The sequence below is a fragment of the Orbicella faveolata genome, unplaced genomic scaffold (assembly GCF_042242905.1).
Source record: "Orbicella faveolata isolate gen_17 unplaced genomic scaffold, um_ofav_v1 contig_3, whole genome shotgun sequence".
In the NCBI taxonomy this organism is placed as follows: domain Eukaryota; kingdom Metazoa; phylum Cnidaria; class Anthozoa; order Scleractinia; family Merulinidae; genus Orbicella; species Orbicella faveolata.
The window spans coordinates 16565349-16584580 of NW_028301558.1; the positions used below are offsets into that span (position 1 = coordinate 16565349).

At 40.9% G+C, this 19232-nt stretch overlaps 1 protein-coding gene across 1 annotated transcript; it reads left to right on the forward strand.

Moving 5' to 3' along the window:
• The first annotated feature begins 8603 nt into the window (after window positions 1-8603).
• Window positions 8604-18907, forward strand: LOC110060236 (E3 ubiquitin-protein ligase TRIM71-like). The gene is made up of 2 exons (XM_020766992.2): window positions 8604-8715; window positions 11289-18907. Exon 2 carries the CDS (start codon window positions 13832-13834, stop codon window positions 16193-16195), a length of 2364 nt encoding a protein of 787 aa, XP_020622651.1. The 5' UTR covers window positions 8604-8715; window positions 11289-13831; the 3' UTR covers window positions 16196-18907.
• Window positions 18908-19232: the final 325 nt, after the last annotated feature.

Here is a 19232-nt window from a genome sequence, read left to right on the forward strand (position 1 = left end):
GAGCGCAAAGCACGCGGGGATGGGATGAGAGGGGAGCTACTTCGACATTTCGCTGCTGTTTCGCTGCAATGATCAAGGATTCTAAATCCCACCCCGTACCCTGTCAAGTATCCAACCTCGCTCCCAGGACTTTACCTTTAGAGATTGGGCAAGTCTCCTGTTTTGCGCTGGCGTCCAGTTCCCTCGTAATTCTATCCACACGTTCAACGATCGAATAGAAATACAAGAAAATAGAGGGTTGTGAACAATCTAGTGTTGTGACGTGACCAGGAGTTATTTAAGGTAATTGATCTCCACTGATTCCCTTTTCTACCACCGCCAAAAATATCGTTTTCGCATTGCTGGGCTTGTTTCCTCTCACTGCTGTGGCCCTGCGGCAATGTTCCTCAAAAGGAAACAAAAAATAGCTTGCACTATTTCAATGAGTTCAGTCGCTTCTACACTGATCTCAACAACACGAGAGCTCGAAAGCGCACGCAGACTGAAACGCGTTGTAATATTTACCCATGCTTCATTTCAGACCGTGTCCAACCTATTCTGTTTATAAGAAAGTTAAAAGTTTAAAAACGTTAAAAGGAAAAACAAAAGTCAACGTTGTCTAGTAATTCTAGGCAATTATATAGTGCTCCTATAGCTATAGGCTGATAAATGGCTCACTAGTTAATTAGTAAACTATTTCAAATGCTCAATCTGGACAGATCGGCTAAACCTGTCACACATACAGGCTTTCATTTATCGCAACAGACCGAAATAGCAAGATTCAGACAGGATGTGTACGAGGGCGGTAAATCAGATTTCTTCGTCTGTCTAACTTAGCCTGAAGCTAGCGGATAGACGCATTTTAAACTGAGAAGTACCTATCAGTTACCGCCGATATTCAAAACTTCGTAGAGCAATTAGCTGGTTACACTTCCCATGTGGCCGGTAGAGATTAAACTCCTGCTCATGTACCAAGTGATTTCCACGAGCATTCGATTCGTTCTGCAATTCCGGTTGAGCAAAGTTCAATAGCGGAAAGCTTTGGGCTGCAAAACCACTGAATAACAATAGTTTCCTCACTTACTTGATTGTATGAAAGGGTTAAGAAGGTTCGACTTCAGATTTTAGGGCAAACCGATATCCTGAGCGGTACGAATTTTGCTTTTACGAACTGCTAAGAAGGACCGCTCGTGAATTGTTTCCGAATTTGTGTTATGAAAATTTCTTAAATTTTATGAATTTGTTTTATGAAAAATAAGAAAAAGAAAAAACTGTTTTCTAGTAAAAGAATCTTCAGATCTTCCCTTCATATGCATTGGATACGAGAAAGTGCCCTAAAAACTCCCTCTAATGCGTGTGATGGGTCAGGGTGAAGGGTGAAGCCGGTTTGAATACGTTTTTCGTCGAAATGCTGTTGTTGATGATTCTTTTTCTGACTGCATGTGGGTCTGACCATAAATTGCCGAGAACGTGACCTTTTACCAGAATTCGAATGCTCAAGCTTCCTCTACTTGAAAAGCAAAATGATTTTTGAAATCGCTTGGCATTTCCTAGCAAACCGTCATAGAAATCTCTCAAGAGGTTTGAATAAGACTTACAATCCAAAATCTGCAAAACATTTCGGACAGTTGGTCATTAAGTCAATTTTTAAAATACCGTCTTAAGAAACCGTTGCAGACTGCCAGAGGTATATATAGTTGCTGTATTTAAAAATGTGCTCAGGATCAGTCCATATTGGAGAATGTTATCAGTTACCTTCCCACGCAGACGCTCTCAGGGCTTGTCGCGCGTTCCTCCATTACGAACGTTCGTGGGGAGGGAACGCGTGACAAGTCCTAAGAGCGTCTGCGTGGGAGGCTAGACCAATATCCAATTCGGAACTCCTAGGTCATTGTACATCTAAGCTCTCTCGGTTTGGTTGATGCGCGGAAAACACTAACATGCAAGATGTATGGCATATGAGTCAAAGGGTATGCATAGCTTGAAATGTCTGTCATCTCCCGCCCTCGGCCTAATCCCGGGCATAAGACTGGCACCGAGTGATGTGTCACATTTCAGGCTACTATAACTGAAGCTCAGTGGGTTTAGAATAAGATAGCATGTAATCCGAAATGACAACCATAAGTGATGTTTCGGTACCTTTTAGATGAAATATGGGGCTAACAATATTGTGACAATAACATACGTGCACGTGTTGTTTTAGGATTGGTAGAGACCTAAGGTATAAAGACGGATCGATTTTGGCCTCGCTGAAAAAAAAACGAGACTGCGCGTTCCATTTAGAACTTTCGAAATCCTCTCTTGTCCTTGAAATGTCCTTCGTCTCCCGCCCTCAGCCTTATTAGCCTCTCGCCTGAGGATTAGGCTGACAGCGGGACATAACTGACATTTCAGGCTACAGTTATAGTAACTAGCCACGAATTCTAGTCTCTGAAAAAAGAAAACATTACGACAGCGCCTCGCAGTCTTGATTTCACTCTGTCCTTGAACTCCACTCTCACGCTTCAGCATTCTAAACTCTCTCCACACCCTTTTAAAAAATAATCCGTTCGTTTTTTTCCTAGTTCATTTTAGCTGATAAGATCCTCTACATTAAATGGATCCTGTTTTTCTTCCATTTTGTTACGGTGGTCCATGCAAATTTCACGAGTGTTGCCCTGGTGTTGCAAATTTTGCTTCGCAGTTGGCCATCTTTTTTATCATCCAGGGACTGTCTAGTGCACGGCCTAGTACATTGGTCTGGACCAATAACCAACACTGACCTCCTAGCTCGTTAACGTCTAAGCTTTCTCGGTTTGGTTGGCGAGAGAGGAAATCTAACATGGGATATATGACATAAGGCAAAGGGTACGGTACGGATAGAATGAATGAAAGACTTTTATTTCAGTGTCAGTGGTATATTAAGCTTAAAAAAAACTAACTGGGGACACTATTTTCATATGAAAATATACAGAAAGTTAAAACTATTTACAATTTAATTCGAAATTGAAACCCTCAATAGATGAATAGCCTGGAATGTTAGTCATCTCCCGCTCTCAGCCTAATCCTTAGGCAGAAGGCTAATAAGGCTTAGGGCGGGATATGACGGACATTTTTGTCTAAGGATATGGCCTTCCATGTAAAAATTGGCAAGGCCAAGAGAGGAATGTCGGAACGTGCAGTCGTTTTCAACGCACGCGAAAGAAAGAGCGAGCGGAGCGAGCGCGAAGCACCCGGGGATAAGGCGGGGGGTGGGTGCGGGGGGGGGGGGGGGAGCGGAGGCGAGCTCTTTCGACATTTCGCTGCTGTTTCGCTACAATGATCAAGGATTCTAAATCCCACCCCGTACCCTGTCAAGTATCCAACCTCGCTCCCAGGGCTTTACCTTTAGAGACTGGGCAAGTCTCCCGTTTTGCGCTGGCGTCCAGTGCTCTCGCGATTCTATCCACGCTTTCAACGATCGAATAGAAATACGAGAAAATAGAGGGCTGTGAACAGTCTAGTGTTGTGATAACCAGGAGTTATTTTAGGTAATTGATCTCCATTGATTCCCTTTACTACCACTGCCAGAAACATAGTTTTCGCATGGCCGGGCCTGTTTCCTTTCACTGCTGCGGCCCTGCGGCAATTTTCCTCAGAAGGAACAAAAACAGCTTGCGCCATTTCAATGAGTTCAGTCGCCTCTACTGATCCGAACAACACGAGAGCTCGAGAGCTCGCCCAAACTGAAATGCGTTGTAATATTTACCCATGCTTCATTTCAGACCATGTCCAGCCTATTCCTTTTATAAGAAAGTTACGGTTAAAAGTTAAAAGGGAAAACAAAAGTCAATGTTGTCTAGTAATTCTAGGCAATTATATAATGCTCATATAGGCTGATAAATGGCGAGCTAGCTAGTTAGTAAACTATTTCAAATGCTCACAATCAGGACAGATGGGCTAAGAAACCTGTCACACATACAGGCTTTCATTTATCGCAACAGACCGAAGTAGCAAGATTCAGACAGGATGTGCACGAGGGCGGTAAATCAGATTTCTTCGTCTATATTTAACCAACCCGAAGCTAGCGGTTGGACGCATTAAAAAGTATCTATCAGTTACCGCCGATATTCAATTAGTCAATTAACTTCGTAGAGCAATTAGCACTGTGCGGACTGGTTGTACTTCCCGTGTGGCCGGTTGAGATTAAACTTCTTCTCATGTACCATTTGATTTCCACGAGTATTCGATTCGTTCTCCAATTCCGGTTGAGCAAAGTTCAATAGTGGGAAAGCTTTTGGGCTGCAAAACCACTCAATGATAATAGTTTCCTCACGCGCTTGTATGAAAGAGTTAAGAAGGTTGGACTTCAGATTGTAGGGCAAACTGATACCCCGAGCGGTCCGAATTTGCATTTACGAACTGCTAAGACTGAAGGACCGCTCGTGGATTGTCTCTGAATTTGTTTTATGAAAAATAAGAACAAAGTAAAACTGCTTTCTAGTTAAAGAAACTTCAGATCTTCCCTTCATGCGCAAAGAATACGAGAAAGTGCCCTAAAAACTGAAATTTTTCTCTCTAATGCGTGTAATGGGCCCGGGTGAGGGGTGAAGCCGGTTTGAATACGTTTTTTGTCGAAATGCTGTTATTTATAATTCCTTTTCTGACTGCATGTGAGTCTGACCATAAAGTGCCGAGAACGTGACCTTTAAACAGAATGCTCAAGTTAGGGAAATTCGCCTACTTAAAATGCAAAATGAGTTTTGGAATTTGGAATCGCTTGGGATTTCTTAACAAACCGTTATAGAATGCTCTCAAGAGGGTTGAATAGGACTTACAATCCAAAATCTGTGAAAATTTCAGACAGCTAGTCATTTAGTCAATTTTTAAAAGACCACCTAACATGTTAAAGACCGTTTCAGACTACCAGACGTATTGTTAATCTACTTAAAAATGTGCTCAGTCCATATTGGAGAATAGTAATAGTCTGGACCAATATCCATTTCGAAACTTCTAGCTCATTGACATCTAAGCTTCCTCGGTTTGGTTAGTGCGCGAGAAAAACTAGCATGGGATATATGGCATATGAAGCAAAGGGTACGGTATGGATAGATGGAAATGTCTGTCATGTCCCGCCTTCGGCCTAATCCCGGGAATAAGACTAGGGCCAAGTGATGACTCACATTTCAGGCTACTATAACTGACGCTCACTATGTTTAGAATAAGATGGCATGTAATCCGAAAGGACAACTAAGCGATGCTTGGATGTCTTTTCGATGACGTATGGAGCTAACAACATTGTGACATACGTGCACGTGTTGTTTCGGGATTGGTAGAGAGACCTAAGGTATAAAGACGGATCGATTTTGGCCCCGCTGAAAAAAAAAAAAAAAAAAAGCGAGACTGCGCGTTCCATGTAAAACTTAATTCTGACTTCCTCTCTTGTCCTTGGCAATTTTGCATGGAAACCCATTCTCTTACTCCTGAAATGTCCGCCGTCTCCCGCCCTCAGCCTTATTAGCCTCTCGCCTGAGGATTAGGCTGACAGCGAGACATGTCTGACATTTCAGGCTACAGTTATAGTAACTAGCCACGAATTCTAGTCTCTGAAAAAAGAAAACATTACGACAGCGCCTCGCAGTCTTGATTTCACTCTGTCCTTGAACTCCGCTCTCACGCTTCAGCATTCTACACTCTCTCCATACCATTTAAAAAAATAATCCGTTCGTTTTTTTCCTAGTTCATTTTAGCTGATTAGATCCTCTACAATAAAAGGAACCTGTTATTCTTCTACTTTGTTACGGCGGTCCACGTTATGTTTTACCCCAGTGTTGCCACTTTTGTTTCGCAGTGTTGGCCATCTTGTTTATCATAAGCTATCATACAGGGACTTTCTAGTACACGGCACGCCATTGGGGTTACAGCATCTGTACTATGAAGTCTTTTTATAACTCGAGTGCGTTCTATACTTCTGCACAATCTACTGCAGTTGCAGACTGCAGTAAGTTCTAGGCTTACTACCTCAGTTCAGCCAAAATACTATCGACGAGTTTTTACACCAGCAGCCAAATATATACTAGGAAATTATTTTAACAGTTGTCTGATCCGACTGGAGACAAGATCAAGGTAGGTGAAGGCGGATTATCCGTCTGAAACGCATTAGGTCGTCTAGAAAACTCCTAAATTCGTTTCTTAGACGATTCAAGGAGCGTAATACGTTTGTGCTTGATCCGCCTACGAAGAGAATGGGTTTATGTTTTCTCGAAAGGTACCCAGTGCTGCTAATAGCAACAAATTGTTTTTATATGACTCCGGGCGGTTTCATGATAATAATAGAGACCTTAAAATCCACGTTTACCGCAAATGTCTAACTGCGGTTTAAGGTTAATTCGACGTTTTCAGTTCACCGTTCGGACGCTAGTCGATTTAGATAGGAGTAAATTGGAGCGAATAGAAATCACCCTGTCAATGCATTGGAAATTGTTAAAACTATATACGCCCCCAAAAAGAAAAAAAAAATTGTATGTTTTCTAGCATGTGTAACTTTCTAAGGAAATAAGCGACCCGCAGCTCGACGCTCTGGACGAGGACTGACCTGAAAATCTTGGTTCCGGTTTCATTAAGCGCATGCGTTCAAGTTCAATAACGGTACGTCTCCGAACATACGAGCGTAACAGAGCGTAACCATTGTGACTAACGCTAACTCGCTTTCAAGATCTTATTTTCTTGGTGATAACCGAAGCGCCGCCTCTGAGAACAAGATTGCATTGTGATCAGTCAACTAGACTGGTTTCCTGATGATGCAACTGATAATGATCGAAGATAATAATATTTTTCCCGTCATATAAAAATGCTGGCTATTATAAAACGTTTGAAGTCATTTCAGTGGCTACGTACAAAATTACCTTTAAATTGAAGAAAACCTGAAAATAGTAGATTACTAAAATAGAAAAACATCAAAGAGATATTAAAAATTCGTAAAGGAGCAAGTATAATTAAAGGGAAACTGACAGCAAAATTGATGCATCTTTTCTAAACTTTTAAGGCGCGCAAACCATGACGTAGCCTCTTCAAAGTTTTTTCCCTGAGCAGAAAGTAAACATTTGATGACCTGTAAAATAAAGACTTGAGTAGCAACTTGCTCGTCGCACGCGGCGGAGTGAAACAAAAATGCACTGCCGCCATCTTCAAATCAATTCTTCGCGAAACTGCGATTAAGGATGGCAGTAGAATCTCTGGCTTATATTGAACATTTTGAGTTCTCTAAAAAAAAACCTGAAACTCACTCATGCATGGAGAGCAACGTACAACTGTAAAAGCATGCACTCCACGCTCTCTGTTTAAATAATAAAAAATAATTGGAAACACTTCTTTATATGTTTTCAAGGCTACGATTGAATCGCCACGTTTTTTGACAACTGGTCATGCGAATTCAGTGTGGTCTTTTTCATGGTAACTCCTAAAAGTTGTATGGTGACAATGAAAGCACCTTTATTCGCTTGGTAACCATAGGTGCTAGGCTTTTACTGAAATCTGTCGAAAACATTTTTACAGCTATCAGCAACCTGTTATGGAAAAAAAAATAATGACTTCTTCCCATTTACACACCTCTCTTTTGTTTTCAGAGAAGAGAAAGCCCGCCCACTGCTAAGGTCACCAGTGACAATGGCCGATGATTGAGCAATAATGAATTATTTACCAAATACTAAAATCTGGGAATTACGAGCATTTCCAAGGTGATGATACGACAAGCGTGTTTTACATGAGGTGATGCCACGTTTTAAACAAATTCTCTAGTTAACCTCTTTTGTAGTCCGTTGGTTCAAATACCAAGAGAAAACAATATAGACTTGTAGCGGAAGTAATAATATTACTTAACTTTTATTATTAAACCGAGCAAGAGGTCTTTTGGGGGAGAATCTTGACCGAGGTCGTAAGAACAGACGGGACCGAACGCAGTGAGGTCTGTACAAACGACCGAAGTCAAGATTCTCCCATACAGACCGACTGAGCTCGGTTAATAAGATGTTTATTATATGGCAAACAAGAACAACTTAATTCGTTTAATGTAGCTGGTTTGTACTAACTGACATTTTACTTGCGAACGGCGATGAGCTGAATTTAATTCTGCCAAAGTTTGCTCGTCCGCTTTACTCTTTTTTTCTCATTAGGCTTTTTGGCACTTCCATAAATAAATATTGTTAGAAGAAAACAGTCACTTTTTTTTTGCATTTTAGTTTGCAACTTTTTCACCGCAAAACATTACCGGTCTGGATGCCGGTCTAAATGGGAAAATTTTAATCCGGACCGCTTTCAATATCGATTTCAGCCAATCATATGCGTGAATTCGGTAGTTCCCAGTCCTTGTGAGACACAGTCATATAATAAAGTACAGTCTAACTGTATCGTTTACGACAGCCGTAGAAGTCGTAGAACAGAGGACAGAGCAAGCACGAAACTTATGCCAGTAATGTATGCGCAAGCTACAGAAAAAAATACACCTAGGACATTCCTAACTTTCCCTTTATCTGCCGATTGCTTCAATGAGCCGCTACTCGACAGCGAACAGTTCAGAACGACTACCGCGCGCGCGCGTGGGAGATTTTGTCCCATTTGCGCGCGCGAGAGCTTGAGTGCGCGCGAGTTTTTCTTTCCACTTCCTGCTTCCTCTTGACCTCCTTACAGCTTGCCAAGCAGAGGCTTGCTCACAGTTTATCCATTTAGGCGCCCTGGTTTATCTCAATGTACACCGGCGCGTCTCACAGCTTATGTACAACAGTAAGTTGTATTTCCTTCTCTTTGCTCAGCAGTTTTAGTTCAGGTTAGATGAAGTGCTTGTCGAGAGAAATCTCTTGATCCCTTGTAAAGACCATGTTATCTTGGGATTTTGTGTGATCGTGTAGTGAATATTTATGGAATCTCTCGAAAGTTTGCACTCACGTGAATGATCTAAGTAAGATGAGGGATTAGTTTAAACTGATGGGCTGTGCGACTAATAAGGAAAGCTGTTCATATACTGAAATTCGCGCGCGTTCTCTGATAAACCCATTCGTGTTCTTAACTGTGAAGCTGTTGCCTGCGCTACTAGCATTTATAGTTTTGTGCTTATTTTGTATGTGGCCTTATTTGTTGTCGAAATACAGTTAGTTTGTACCATGTTATTGTTATTACATTACTCTATATTGTTATCCTGCTGCAGCAGGTATTAGTAAAATACAAAGTGGTAAATTTAATCAGTTATGTCTGTTCGCCATTGTTTTCTTTTGTTTTGACTTGCAAAAATTCGCAAACATTAATCGAATTCGACATGAAAACAAAAGATCACCTGGAAAAAATATTCAAGCTTGTACAAGCAGGGTTTGGTTCATTAATTTTAACCTGAATAACAATCAATTTCTTTTCAGTAAACGGTACAAAACGGTATAAACATTTCGGTGAGAGGCAGTCTGACTTCTTAGAGAAGTATTTACCACTATTTTTTTGGTCGACGGTTTTGCTAGTTCCTGTTTTTCATAAGTACTGTGATATATGGCCGCACGGAGCTTTGTTTACTACGATATTTATTCAGTGGTAATGTAAACTAAAACCAGCAGTGCTTAGCACTTCCATCAAGCGCCCAGCAGTGATTGTCTTCGTCTCTTGTGTTCAGTACTCGAGACCGGATGTTGATGTAAACGGCTCATTGAGGAACTTGGCGATGTTCTCCTGGACTATTTTCGGCAACACCAAAAATAAATTCACAGACAGCAACCCCTAATTAACTTTACTATTCGAGGAAAAAGATGTTTCAAAACCTCGAGCCGCAAAGATACATTGAATGACCTAATGATCTGCAGTATCCGTTAGTACTGTTTATGACTGTCTCATGTTTCTACATCGACCTAGTTTGTCCAAAGACCCTCTATTTTGTCTCTACAACCAGGAAACTTTGCCTATAAATTGAGGATCTGCGGGCAGAAACAACCCTCTATAAAGAAATCAGCGCGATTAAACCAAAGAGACAACTATAATTTGGATTTGTGCGCGGAAAAAAAATTCACGTCACGTCGCAGATGCCGAGATGATCCTAGCTGTAAAGGAAAGATCTCTTAGGCCCAGTTCAGACGTCGTGCTTCTGCCGTGCCGAATTAAATTCAGGAATTAAGTTCGACAAAAGCACGGCAGAAGCACGGCGTCTGAATCAAACTTTTGAATTAAGTTCGGCAAGCAATTAAGTTCGACAAGCTCTGCCGTGCTACACGACTCTGGCACGGCAGCGATTCAAACGTCGTGCTTCTGTCGCGCCAAACTAAATTCATAAATTTTGTCAGTGTGTTTTGGCGAGATTTCGTTCCCTCGGGGAGTTAGGAGGAGAATTGTTACGAGGCTTCAGTATACCCTGGATTTGATTCGACTCTGGCACGACGTCTGAATCAGAGTTGATTTCCTGCCGTGCTACAGTCGAACCAAATTGCAATTTAGTTCGGCACGGCAGAAGCACGACGTCTGAACTGGGCCTTATATCTGAAAACCTGACTCTCCCTGCGTTGGACGAAAACCAAAACTGGGTGATGTTTTCTTCGTATGTTGTCCACGAACCCTTAAAACCCTAGCTGCAAAGATAAATAAAAACTTGCTTTATTACCAAAATCCAAATGGCTTTTAAGTTTTCCAAACATGACAACAGTATTACCGAAAATTGTTTCCTCGATAACCTTTCTTGGGTGATTTATCTGAAAGAGGACCAGGCGAAAGCTATGCATTCTTGCGGGTGTTTGTCGTCTTTATAAGCGAACTCTGGCTAGTACATATATACATGTTATTAACTTCTTGTGTTACTTACTGTCCTGAACAGTGTTTACAAGGGGCCGGATATGTAAACAGCTGAAATAAGTCTTGGCGAATCCCCAAAGCGACTTAAACACGGCTGACGGCTTTCGGGATTTTGAACTGGTTTCTTTACCTGGCGGAAATAGGCGTGAGTGTAAACAAAAAAATAACACTCGCGAAAACAAAGGGCGACGATTATTTGAACAAAGGGGTTTGCTTTATATTGTTCTTTCTTAGTTTTGGCCATAAATCAAAACAAACAATTTGAGGACAATTACCATACGTCCACGGAAGACGTACTTGTCTCAATCGGTGTTTGATCTGCATTTTAATTTACTTTACCTGCCTCTGAATCTGCTCTGAGTCAAGTAAAGTCATGTTACGTTTTGACATTATTCTCATTAATTGGCTTAGTGAAGGACTCGCTTAAAACTTGTTATTTTTCCCTCTTTTCCATTTTATAGTAAATAGTGTTAGGTGAAAATCGAATAAAACTTTCAAAGTACTGAAAATTAACTTACCGCTTCATTTGTTTTTAATAGTTTCAAAATTTCCGAGGAAGAAGTCCAAACAAGAATACTCACTCACCCGTAAGTATATCTTTTAAGAAAAGCAGGCGGTACTAATATCTTTTTGGCACAGTGAACTACAGAATAATGTCAGGTTTAATTGAAGTTCCACAGGTCAATAACGTAACCTTATTGCATGTCTGTTTCCTTTTATCTTACTTCACGACGTGAAAACTGGATTTCCTGTCAGGTTAGATTGTGCTAATCGCAAAAAAAAGCGTAACAATGAAACAGGAACGCTACTGAGCAGAACCTATATAGGAATATTGATCACTCACGGAAATTTACGTTATGTTTATATTATGACAGAATTGTCATTGTACAAAATCTCTTGTTAGATTTCTTTCCGAGACGATCCAATCCCGGTTGCAACTTTTCTTTTTTCTTTTTGGCGCGAAGGTATGTCTAAATTTTCGGCAGCCTTTCAGGCCAGTGCCTAAACTAACCGTTTCCTTTAAATTAGCCACTAATTTGGCTCATCAGTCACAATTATCACAGTTTACTTTGGCCGAAGGATCTGGTACAAGTTCCACAACGACCATAACATGCATGGCAACAGCGAGCTTATCGTTTCTCTTGTAGTCATTAACATAAGCCGATTTTGCTCCAGGTCCTACAGTTATCTGGTATTATTTGTTTTATCTAGAAAAGAAAAACACACAGCACTATGGCGTGTAGATTCGAAAAATTGTTTATTTTCTTTAGTTTTGTAAAACAAAACTAAACAATTTGCGCACGAAAGGCGACAGGAGAAGAAGGTTTTGTGAATACTGACAACATATCTGGCGGGGAATTATCACTGACCAGTCTAAGACTGGAAAATTGTTATCGTTTTGGCATAACACATTAGAAGGTAAGATATGAAGGTTAAGATCCGCCATGCCGCGGATAAAAGAGCTGACCTTGTGCTTTTTTTTTAGCGCAAGCTGTGTGTGGGTGTGATTTTTTTTTAGTTTTTCCAGCAATGCGGTTAGAAGTGTAGAAATCCCCTGAAAAACTGTCACAAAACGCGCCGAAAGCATTTCCGCCAAAACACCAGTTGATATCGGCACATTGTATGATACGCTGATTACAATATCAAAGATAACTGCTTTTAGACGAGTACTTTCTTCTTACAAATTAGCCAACGTTTTGTCGTTAGAGTGAAAAGTTAAAATATGGGTCTTATCGCAACAGTTTCCCAAATCTAATAACCACAATGATCGACGTGATTTTGGAACGTCACGTCGGAACTTCCGGTGTTCAATATCCAAGCACTGCCGAAAGAGCTTTTAAAATACACACAACACGTGGAGAACAATGCCATAATGCAGTAATTGTTGATCGAGCGCATTTCATTGGATAAAAGAGTGAATCTCTTTTAGAGTGGTAAAGTGATTACATGGATAGTTCTATTATCATATATGTTTACCTGTTATCTACCTGTGTGGTTTTTTTATACGTTCGAGCAGCGATCGTTGAAAAAAGTGATTGAAAGTCGATATCAAAAGGTCACAAATGTGAGATGTAAACATGGTCAAAATGCGTTTTATGTGCGAACAACATGATGGCGTCCCGATGACCTTGAGTGCATCGATGGAACATGTAAAATGTCAAGGTAGCGCCTTTTTGTCCCTGTGTGTATCCAAGAGGTGACAAAACGCCGAACATTTGCATAGGTACGCAAAGGAATAAAAAACTCACACGGCAGCGATGGATGAAAAACGAAAAAACTTCTTCGCTTTAATCGTTGGCCCATAACAACAGGAAACCGCAGAATTGTTTAGATCGGAAGCGATTGAGAAATGCATGGCTTCTTGCCAGAATCTTGAGCATGTAACAACTACATTTGATCTCTTTTCTCTGACTAATTGGCGAATGCATTGGTGTTTTGTTTTGTGTGACATGACATGCTTGACGAATCATGGTGTCAGATCTAATTAGTTTCCCTTTCGCAATACAGCCCTCTGCCCCCACATTGAGTAGAGGCGGATTTCATAAAAAAAAAGAGAAGTTGAAAAGCCGGGGAGGTTGACACTTTCTAGAATGAGTAGGACGTGTTGACTCCTCCGCGATTGAAGGAAAGTTGATCGCAATGCATGTCACGTTGTGTTGTTACGGACCTCTCTCTATTGTTTGAAATTACATAAAATTGGATGTAACATGCTTGTGTTCTCGGTAATTTACAGCCGGCAGGCTTCGTAAATACGCACGCCTGATTGGCCAGTGATCATGTTAACTGGGATTTTGATTGACAGGTAAGTAGCGTTAGAATGAAATGGCCATGTGAGTTCCTTTTCGCGCCACGCCTTCTAGTCAGAAAAAACGCTCTGTGATTGGCGGTTTTCAAAACGAAACAAAAGCGGCTCGCAGCTCAAAGGAGCCGTGTGTGGATGCAAGTGACGCAGCGAATGATCACACAGTAGTGAATCATAGAGAGTCGATCACATGTGCTCGCACAACGAAATTCATTCCTTCGCATAGATCGCCAAGAACACAGTACCTTACTGTGGCTTGCGCCCAGTTTCTCAGGTTCAATGCGATTATTCTGCAACGCTAAAATGGCCGAAGGCTTGGATAAGTTAGCTGGGCTGAACAAGATGCCTTGTCCACAATGTGCATGTCATAACGGCATCGATGATCCAAAAGTTCTCCCGTGTTTACATACTTTTTGTAAGAACTGTCTTACGTTAGCCGTGGAAGGCGGCCGCTTGAAATGTCCAAAGTGTCGGCTGAACGTTCCGCTTTCAGAGGCCGGGATCGACGGTTTACCTACGAACATATTCAGCCATAATATTCTCGATGTGTTAGTGCCGAGCCAGGGAAACATCGAAACAAGCAGCTTGATCCGAGCAGTGATACGCGATTGTAGCAATTGCAGTGAGGGATCAATGGTTACGGCACATTGTAAGGACTGTAGTGAATATCTATGTGATAACTGTGTACGTGCTCACCAGCGAGTACGAATCACCAAGGATCACCGAATCATTTCCTTTATCGAAGAAGCCGCAATGATGCAAAGCAAAACAACCAGCGCCACTGGCACATTAGCGGCTTCACCAGTAACTTCAATCTCGCCACTAGCAACGATGGCCGAGAAAACTGCTTCTGATGACTTGATTCGTTGTGGAAAACATGAAAATGAATTTTTACGGCTGTATTGTGAGACTTGCTTCACTCCTGTGTGCAGCGAATGCACTTTCCATGAACATCGAGGCCATAGTTTCCAGTACCTTCGCGAGGCCGTCGAATCCACTAAGGTGATCGTGGGAAAGTTGATCACTGATGCCAAACTGGAGATTTGTAAACTGGAAGAATCCGTCAACTCTTCTCAAGCGATAGCCGAGCAAGTGGAATACAGAGCACAGACGGTTTCAAACGAAATCCGGCAAACGGTACGAAGACACATGGCTGCCCTGGAAGAGCGAGAGCGCGAGCTCTTACGACGCGTGGAGAAAGTGCGCCAAATTAAAGGTAAATCGCTTCATTTACAGATTGATGAACTTAAGACTAGCCTAAGTAAAGTGTTGAGCGTTTGCGAGTCATCAGAGAGATCGGCAGAACTGAGCACGGACCCGGAATTGCTCGTTATTAAGAACCGTTTATCAGAAACTCTAAACGAACTGAGGGCCAAGCGTGGCCTGCTACAACCCCACGAAGATGACGCCATATTATTCACTCCTCCCGATCAGGCATTGCAAACGGCTATTAGTTCTCTGGGGATTGTTAGTAGCAGCGCTTTTGCTCCCTATTCCTGTGCCACTGGGGATGGATTAAGACGCGGTATTCGCGGCAAAGTCGCAATGTTTATAGTGCAAGCCAAAGACCATCAAGGCGAAAACCGTTGTATCGGTGGTGACCCCTTGCGCGTCTTAGTGCAAGGTCCCGATGGGATCTTCTACCGAGCTGAGGTTAGCGATCGGCAAAATGGAACTTACACAGTTTCTTACCGCCCTCAAGTGACTGGAGAACATGTTGTTTCAGTAACAATTCGTGGTCGCCACATCAATGACTCCCCGTTCAAAGTCGCTGTTATTAAGGGTCGCAATTACTCTGGCGTGGGGCCAGTGGTTCGGTTTTTTGGCTCAGAAGGCGAAGCGGACGGTGAACTTTGTCGCCCGTGGGGCGTTTGCTGTGATGAAGATGGCAATGTTATTGTGGCCGATCGCAGCAATAACCGTATTCAAGTCTTCGATTGCTACGGGAATTTTCGTCTCAAGTTCGGATCTGCAGGCTCCAGAAATGGACAGTTCGATCGGCCGGCAGGGGTAACTTGTGACAATGATGGGCGAATTATCGTTGCCGATAAAGACAACCATCGTATTCAAGTCTTCAACGCCGATGGAACTTTCATTCTGAAATTCGGCGAGAAAGGGTGCAAGAACGGCCAGTTCAGCTATCCCTGGGACGTGGCTTGCAGCAATGAGGGCAACATTCTAGTTTCGGACACACGCAACCACCGTGTCCAGCTCTTCAACCGCGAGGGCAAGTTCCTTGGCAAGTTCGGCTTCGAAGGCATCCACTGGAAAGAGTTTGACTCTCCTCGTGGCGTTGCGTTTAATCATGAAGGCCATATGATTGTCACCGACTTCAACAACCACCGCTTGCTCGTGATCAGGGCCGATTTTCAGCACGCATGGTTCCTAGGAGTGGAGGGAAGCAAGAACACCGAGTTCCTACGCCCCCAAGGAGTCGCAGTGGACCAGGAGGGGAACATCATTGTTGCCGATTCAAAGAACCATCGAATTCAGATCTTCCAACCTAACGGGAACTTTCTCTGCAAGTTTGGAACACACGGCAGTGCTCCTGGTCAGCTCGATCGTCCCTCAGGTATCTGCGTAAGCAACGAAGGATCAATAATTGTTGTAGATTTTGGCAACAATCGTATACAAGTGTTCTAAAAACTAATAAGAAACGAAGACGTAGTGTAGTTGTGTTTCCACACTCGTGTGAAGTAGATTTTATGATATAGGACTCGTAAACCTTGAGATTAAATATACTGGATAAATTCGACGAGTAATTCAAAGTTGTATTTCTGAATTTATCGTGTCCGAATATGGTGTCAACAAAATTTGCATGCCTTCAGAAATCAGTTATTTTTACAAATCGATCTTTTCCTTTTTCGGTAGGACTTTTGTGGTTTCTTTGCTTCAACAAGTTGTCTTTGATTTCCAGAGTTGATTTATCGCTTACAATCTGCCAAGAATTGGACTTTCCTTTTAAGTCAAGTTTGGTTTATTTTAGTACGCTCAACAGCTCGTTTGTTTCACGCGCTACACACACGTCTTCGTTCGTTCACTGCCAATTCAGTTCAAATTTATCAAGCGGATATGCTTGATGATAAATAAAATTAAAAATAGGTGGCGCTTTTCGAGAATAATATTTGAAGCCTTGAACGCGTTTGTGGAAAGTATTTATTTAATCCATTTATGAAAATGTTGCTCGACTTGATGCAAAAATTGTTGACGAACTTCGAGTTCGTACCGATATTTTTTTACACCTTGTAAGCTTATATTGTATTTAAATGCCACTGCTTTGTTTGATTATTTAATGCGTTTCTCGGGAAAGAAACAACCAAAAGAGTTAACTGTTTGTCTTAGGCTTTCCCTTGACAGCGAAAAGTTGAAGATTGAGAGATAATTTAATTTGGACGCTGAGCTCAAACAGGCCGGCGAATGTAATGAAAAAGAAAAGGTGTGAAGGCTCTCAATGGAGCTTCATGTACCATTCATTTTTCTGTTGAACAGCGGAAAAGCTTTCGGAATTTGCTTCAGCCCTGTTTTGTTAAGCGATGGTATTGTTAACACTGTTCGAAATGTTAAAGCAAGTTCTTGAAATTGTTGTGTTACGTAAATTTTCAATGAAGGAATTGCAATTTTCCCTTTTGCCTTTCAACGGGTGAAAACGTTGTTTTTCGTTTCCGGAAACATCACAGTTGCTTTTTGATACAGTAAAAATACTAAACGCTTTTCGACATTGCTGTGTTTTTGTGAAAAAAATAAATTACCTCTCTCTTAGATTTCGGAACACAAGTTTTCCCTGGGGAAGTATTGTTATTTTTGAACAAAAAGAAGTCATGTTCACAATATTATTTAGATTGAAAAAAACTTTGCCAAAAGCAACGGATAATTGCTAACGAAAACGAATATCAACTAATGATAATTTGGTTGAAGCGTCGAAAAGTGCTTGCATAACTTTAGACGAATTTGCGCGCGCTGGGACTCCAATTTGTAGTGGTAGACTGTAGTTAGATTTTAGTATTAGTCTTTACACTGTCAAACAGAGCTAGAGTAGCTTTCAAACGACTTGAAGTCGTTATTTCCCAGCCTAATAAAATCTAAAAAGATGTGTTATTTTTATTCAAGAACATTATTTAGTGTGTCCATGTACGATATAATAATTTTCCTCGTAGGACATTGTCGAAATATCAACTTTAAGATATGTTAAAGAGATGTATATTCTTAGCGTTCAATATGTTCTTCTAAGACTTTCTAATACTAGCTATAATATTTTGCTTAAGATGTAAATGAGAAATTTAACTATTTTCTTGGTGATTCCAAGGTACGACTGTTTCGTTTCAGTTGGAAAAAAACTCAACTGTTAAATTAATTCTTTCACAGAAATGGCACACTTTATTAGTACGAGATAATTTAACTGAATGTCCGAATTCAGCGGAAATGTTCCGTTCAATAGATTTAATAGTTACGCCAATATTCTGCAGTAGCTAGTGTGTGAAGTTAATTTTAAATTATAATAGTTGTTCGCGTTGGTATCGAAGTTGAAAATCGATGGCCCAGAAAAAATTAAATTGATGGCCTAGAAAATTGTGGGTTGATTGTTCTCTATTTTTAACTCAGTAAGAAAGACGGCAGTAGTTTAATGGTTTTGTTAACAAGTTGTTCTCGGATCAGTGCGTCTTGGAATGAAAAATTTGTAGTTCAGCGTTGAGGAACGAATGGATGACATTTTTTTGATTTGAAGAAATCTACAAATGAGAAACTTTCAACTTGGTTGATTCTCAAAGGAATCAAAATATTTGAGATAGAAAAGAACTACATAAGATCAATTTTGCCGACACGTAGCAAGTGACGCCAAGTTAATTTTTTGAAAAAAATTGCGCATCATATGTTATTGTAATAGGTTCTAATTCATAGTTCACGTTTGGATGATTTCATACTAAATTAATTCTCAAAGATTGTTCGAATGTATTTTTAATATATAGCAGAGCAGATGCTGAAAGTTATCTTTGCAATTCATGGTGTCCAAGTTTGAAACAATTTATTATTTATTGAGTCTTCAGGCTTTTCCTTTCTTCTACTTCCTAAACAATATCGCACAGTTTTTTTCGTCGCTCTAGTTCTTCTGTGTGCCAGAAATCTGTGTACCTTTCAAAGTCATCTGAGTCTATTCTAGGATTGCAAGCTTATTCACTACTATATATCACTGTACAGAGATGTTAAAACTTGGATTTGATGAATTGCAAGGCTTCATAAATATAATTGTGCCATAAGAATACTGTTCAAAACAAGGACAGTTAAATGTTACATATAATAGCCAGGATTGTTTCAAACTAATTTATTGAAGAATAAAATTTATGCAATTTGAATTTTTAACTTGTTGTGTGTTCTTCATTTGGCGACTGCAAAAATTAAGGTTGTTTTAAAGAACATCAGTGAGAACAGCAAATTGCACCAGCTTCTAGAGCACTTTTTGTGGACTGCCTTGTCAAGTGGTGCACAATTAGGGGCAGCTTCTTTAGCAGGCTGCGAAGGGTAATTGGTTCAAAATAGATAGCTGTCTCAATACACAGTTGCTGTACTCAATCACTACACACCCATTGCTCCTCTACAGCAGTCATGGAACCTTTGAAAGCCTCTCTCTCTGGTCTTTGACAAGGTCAAAGTATAAGTTTACAGTGCTTGATTGACTATTAGTAAT